Below are 6,000 nucleotides of genomic sequence, written 5' to 3'. Positions count from 1 at the left end.
AGATGCAAAATTGTGTTTAGATGCTGCGTTCATCACCGAGCTAACTAGTCGGAACATATCGGGCAATATCTTGACCATAATTACAATTCCAGCTGCCTTTTATCACTTTATGTCTGGTAATAATTTATCACACATGCTGTTCCATAAGCGCAATATTTATCACAAGCCCTGGGGATCATGATACTCATATTATTCAATTTAGAACGAGTCAGCAAAGACCTATCATTGTTCAATATTTCCATATTAATGGCACAAAACATTTCCCAGTAGTTTCAATGTATTTATTCAGCACTAAATATCAACTTGTTCGACCTTTTTTTCCAATGAAAAAAACCGCCACATCTGACATTAAAAAGAAATTTACATATCATTGAGCTTTAAAAAAAAAAAAAAAAGTTAAAACATACAAAATAAATAGAAAAGAGCAGCCCTTCATTTGTCAGTGCTGGTCCTTGAATCATACTTCTTATAAATGATACAAAATGTCTCTAGCACAGTGAATGCTTCGGAGAAATAGTTACAAAAAAAAAAAAAAAAAAAAAAACCAAAAGAAGGTCGTTTCTTGGGGGAGAGGACAGATAGCGTAATAAATTAATATTTTGTGCTTGTTGCTGGAAATCTTCAGAACTTGCAGCAGGGACCGCAGCCCTTGTTCGCCCTGCAGCAGTTGCAGCACCAGCGGCACAAGGAGATGTGGCTCTGACGCTTCTGCCTGATGTGGTTCGGCATCTGTGGGAAAGACAAAGAGACGTGAGCGAGGTGTTCATCTCCAGCACTTCATCCTCTCGCTGTATGGAGAGAGCACCGGGGCACTCTGTGGGGAAAACACATCCACTTAAATTTTAATTTGCTCATGGTAATTGGCTTAATTCATTCAGTCAATTGAACATACCAGCCACGATTCCATTGACATCTCTTGATGTGCTGCAACTGGAGTGTCATTGCTCCCTGCCTCCTCCAGCTCCTGCACCTGTTAATGAATTATGCACATTTAGGAGCCACATCTTAGCATCCCGGCAAAACATTTATAGCTAATAAGCAAATGAAGGGAGTTTAAGTCAAATTCTTACCCCAGTGAATGGGACGGCGGAGCTCTCCAGAATGCAAATAAAGGCGAGCACGAGTGTCACTGCAACTGCAATGCTGAATGCCTTCATTTTGGTCGGGGGGTTTAAACGGTTTAGTTATTAAATCCTTTGAAGATTAGAGCTGATAGGTCTTCTCTCTCATGGGTGTCAGGCCACCGAGGAGCACCACAGTATCTTCAATTTATTCTTCAGTGATGGATGGTGATTGTCTCAGCGAGTGGATTTCTTCAGATCTTTCACTGACCCTTGTCAGCTCTCAGTCCTTCCCCAGTCCGATGGTTGAGCATGCAGAGTGCGCTGGCATTTATACACACTTGGGCCAAGTGTTGCCTCATCATTGCTGGAAGCCCGGCCCATTCCTGGCAGCCGTTACCTAACTCCAGTGGGGAAGTTTTGACCTCCTCACTTCTCCTCTTCATAGTTCTGCAACAACGGGGGGGGGAAGTTCTCTGATCTATTTTTGATTGGAGCCCCCTCCCCCCCCCCCTTCCCACTGTCTGTTAACAATATGAAACCAATCACAAACTTTCCGCTGAGAGAACACATAACTCCACACTTGAACAAGCTGCTCGAGACTATCGTTTTTTACAACACCAGAGTTATATGTTTTCTGTAAATGGGACTTTTCTTGGAGAAAATCTGGCACTGGAGATTCCCGCAGCAAAGGCCAGGACTGCGTGGGTCAGTCTATTGCATGGCTGACTGAGCTGCACTTGTTTCAACCCAGGAAATCCTCCACTGAGGAGAAGGAGCCACTTTGGAATATCCATTGCTCAGTCTAAAGGATGTAATTACAACCTCTCAAATGGAATAATTAGCCCCTCAATTTCACCACGTTCAGTTTTTGCATAACACACAGGAACCTGCAGTTGAAACAAATTAAATCCCTTTGAGAGCTGCGGAGTAGTAGCCAGGATTAAAATCCTCTGTTTGAGAGTCAAGGTGTTTCAGTATGCATTCATGAAAGAAGAATATAAAGTAATGTGATGAGGTTTATTATGTCTGGACAGAAAAGAATCCCTACAGGTGCTTTACTCTGCATCTGTTATATCACAATGACACGGGCTATATTTTTTTTTATACTATTATTTCAATTTCCAGACATCATTTTTAGAGACCGAAGAAGCTACAACATAAAACATAAAAGCTGCTTTTGCTTCACTAAAAGAGCTTTCCTCATTTCCTTGCATACTTTTAAATGTCAATAGATGTCGATAGAACAGTTTGAAATTAAAATGTTATTTATTTAATGGCGTTGGCATAATGATAATAAACCAGGTTTCATAGAAAAAACAAAACTCTAAATGTGTAAGAATTATTTTTCCCCTTATCACTGAGGCAGCGATAAACATCAACAGATTAATTAACCTGTCAGTTTACGAACACTGTTGCACAACAACACCAGGCTGGGGAAAATTAAAAAAAAAAAAAAAATCAATAATGCTGGAAATGAAATAACAAAAATGAGAAAAATAAAGGTACGGATTGATAAATGGTGGGCTGTGCATGCAGATAAAAATCAGAGACCATTTGAATTCTCATTATACTTTCAAAGTCTGTCCAAATTGCCCATGCTGACTCAATTAGAGAACAACATGTCGCAGGACGGCTGCGTCAGTCTGTCTCGATCACCGATAACCTCGCTGGCCCACCCTGCTTGCTTTGGGTGACCGCAACGTCCATGTCAACAAATACACTCATGAATGGCTCCACATCTGTTGGAATCTGTCCACACTTTTCTAATATTTAGAACCATCAATCACGTTATCGGGACTTTTTCTGTCTGCTCGTGTGCTTCTGAACAACAGAAAGAGGCCCTAGTACACTTTGAACCAGCACATACTGTAGACTCATGATGAACAAGCCATTTTGTTTGTCAAGTTTCTCTGAGCGTGACTCAGCACACGAGGTCTAACCTGACACCAGTAGACTGCAGTACGACAAAAAAAAATGTAAAAAATAAAATATATATATACAGATTTTGAGAAAGAAACAAGAACACATTAAAGAGTTAAAAAAATAAAATAAAAAAGGACTTAAACACCTGTGTTTTCCGAGCATTCACATTTTGACCCGTGCTTTCCTGAGCATGCATGTCTCCGCCCTCGAGGCTATCACTGGGAATCTTCTGGCCAAACAAAACCAGGCACCAGCATGGCGGACAGGTTCACCTCAGCAGGCGCCACTCTACCTTTTCTCTCCTGGTCGAGGGCATTGCCCCCGTCTGTCCCTGTTTCATCATCGTCCTCTGTCGCCCGTCCATCCCCCCCTTCACCCACCCACCAGCTTTATATGGAACCGCAATGCATCCCACACATTATACTTGTCTGCTACCAAAGACACCACACATAATAGTCTCATGTCCAAAAGACTGTCCATCAACACAGGCAAACTGGGTCACACACGAAGCAGTGTTGGTGCATTCACAAACACGTAAATCTGTGACTAAGCGTGGGAGCATATTATGATCAAGGCCACCAATCGTCTCCTGACTGTCAAAAGTGCTGGACAAATGCAATGTCTCTTTCAGACTGAGGAGGCAGTACGGAGCTCAGGTTAAAGGGTGGCTGCAGGTATTTCCCCCCAGTCTGTGGGGATAGAGAGGCATGTTGCAAAACACTGGATTACTTGGAACTTCCCAAATATTTCTGAGCAGGATCAGTCCTTAATGCAGGAATGAGACCATATTTAAAAAGCAACTTTAATTTAACATGAAAAAAAGAGAAATACTTGATTAGAAGTTATAAAACAAACTAAAGGCTCATAGGATGAGGCACCTACTATGATCTGCAATGGTCCAAGATTGCACCCTTGATGGATGCCATTACTTATCGCTCTACTTTCAAAATCTCCAATAATGGCATAAAATGCCCTTTTAACAGATACAAAAACAACAAAACAAAAAAGTATACCAAGCACAAGCCAAAATACTACTTTAAAGCTATGAAATGCTTTCGACTGTCATGTCAAACAGAAATACTCGCAGAGGAACCTCTAGAAAAACACACAAACACATGGAAAAATTATGGAAATTGATGTTAAAGTAATGAAGACTGGGGGAAAATGTATTAAGAGAATTTCGGACAATCTAAACAACCGGGATGCAAACATCTGGTGGATTGTTTAGCAACAGCCAGAGTAGCAGTGTGTGAGCTTTCCTTTAGATTTGGTTAGAACAGCACGACTTTATTTCTATAACATTTCAAGTAACTAGAGAAAAATGGTTTATAATTGTAACCTGCTTGAGATGGAAGTAGGAATTATCTTTTCTCCATTATGGTTGTATGAAGGATTATACAATAGCAATATATCAAAGTGGACAGATTGCTGTTCTTTTTATTGTCTTGACGTGTGATTAAAAATTAAAGACGGACTCTAAAGATCCTTTTGTCAAGTCGGTGTGAAAGCACACCAGGAGATGTCGACCGAGGTGAAAGGCTTTAGTTATAATTACTGTCTTTTCAATTAAATGTAGCAACTCTACATGACATTTTACTTCTTAAAAATTTGTTAAATTGTCATCTTCGTTGGTTTTTGCACAAGTTGCTATTTACTGAGTGAATTTAATGCAATCTGTGATCCGTTTCTGAACTGATCTGTCTAACGTTCCTGGTTGTGGTTAGAAAATCCCCCAAAATATACAAAAATGACCAGAGCCATACATTTTCCCTGCAAAAAAAAATTGTTTTTTTCCCCCATGCATCACTACCCACCTTTTCTGTTTCTTCTCATCTGTAGATCAGTTCAATCAGTGCCCATTTTATTTTACATGTTAAATGTGATGGTTTTATTATTTGATGCATTGAAATATCACCTTTTTTAAAAAACATTTTTTACCTTTTGTGTGGTGTTAATTTGGTAGTTGTTGTTTTTCAGGGAGCAAATACATGTATACAAATGTTTTTTTTTTTTTTTTGTGCACAGTAACAGAAATAGAAATACTGAATACGGTGACATTTCCATGTTTATTCCCTAACATTACTTGCAGGTGCAATCCAAACTGCAAGTTTTAAGGGGAAATCATACGGTCTTTCAACATGTGCAAACAGATTGATCTGTCAGTTAGATCAGTGCTAAAGATTCTGTGAAACAGGGTCGGACTTGGAATAAAAATTCTCTAGCAATTGACCAGCCCCGTGTTTCCCAAGATGTGGCAAATCATATTAAAGCTAATCAATGCATTGTTGTTTTAGGCCTCTGGTGATTGTCCCCACTTACAGTATCACCTGTGAGGTTGTCTTGCTGCTCTTCCTCGTCCCGATCCTCCTCTTCTTTTTGCAGCACTTTTCCACTGTAATCCGCCTGCATCTGGAGACTCTTCCTCCCTCCTCCTCCTCCTCCTCCTCCTCCTCCTCTTCATTTAGTTCCGGCGGACTGTGTAACTTCTTTTTAATGAGCTTGTTAACTTAAAACTTTAGACAGCATCACTATCGGAATTTGTTTTCTTTTTCTCTTTGATCTTTGATCTCTGCTTGCGACGTATGTTCCTGTGTTTTCTTTTCCTGCACCTGCCTTACAATGTAAGTAGCCTATTTATGTTCGTGTAACTACCCTATCAGATAGGCGATCCCACTATCAAGTCGGCCACAGCCAGCGGGTTGCAATTTTATTCCAGCTATTTATTTGCTTGTGGCCCTATGGCGCGGTAGGTGTGCCGGCCCATATGGCATTTGCCAGCATTGCCAGATTCTTGTGAGCCTGCTGTCACATAGGAGACTGGTTGCTCATAGAAGGTGGGAAAAAAAATAAATCAGAGCTTATCCTCCATCTTCAACAACAGCAGAATACATACCTTTGTAGCACCGAGGCAGGTGCTGTGTCGTTATGAATGTAGGCTTCAGAAAGAGAGAAATGAGAGTCCTCACACACAAGATGTGAGAAGCATTGTGTGTCAGATGGAATAAGACTCTTT

General features: G+C 40.5%; 1 protein-coding gene across 1 annotated transcript; it reads right to left on the bottom strand.

The window, feature by feature from the left end:
* Positions 1-266: 266 nt before the first annotated feature.
* On the bottom strand, positions 267-1,355 carry hamp (hepcidin antimicrobial peptide). The gene is made up of 3 exons (XM_069703761.1): positions 1,071-1,355; positions 893-970; positions 267-729 (listed from the first exon to the last, which is right to left on the bottom strand). Exons 1-3 carry the CDS (start codon positions 1,155-1,157, stop codon positions 622-624), a joined length of 273 nt encoding a protein of 90 aa, XP_069559862.1. The 5' UTR covers positions 1,158-1,355; the 3' UTR covers positions 267-621.
* Positions 1,356-6,000: the final 4,645 nt, after the last annotated feature.

The sequence above is a fragment of the Brachyistius frenatus genome, unplaced genomic scaffold (assembly GCF_029030835.1).
Source record: "Brachyistius frenatus isolate BFR_SWC_R1_liver_20210118 unplaced genomic scaffold, ASM2903083v1 Contig_48, whole genome shotgun sequence".
NCBI lineage: Eukaryota > Metazoa > Chordata > Actinopteri > Embiotocidae > Brachyistius > Brachyistius frenatus.
Note: the sequence above shows the minus strand (reverse complement) of the source record. Positions and strands in the feature narration are given on the sequence as shown.

Coding starts and splice junctions, on each gene's coding strand:
- hamp (XM_069703761.1), bottom strand. CDS start 1,157: ATGAAGGCATTCAGCATTGCAGTTGCAGTGACACTCGTGCTCGCCTTT. Junction 971..1,070: donor CCGCCGTCCCATTCACTGGG/GTAAGAATTTGA, acceptor ATTCATTAACAG/GTGCAGGAGCTGGAGGAGGC. Junction 730..892: donor TGTCAATGGAATCGTGGCTG/GTATGTTCAATT, acceptor TCTTTCCCACAG/ATGCCGAACCACATCAGGCA.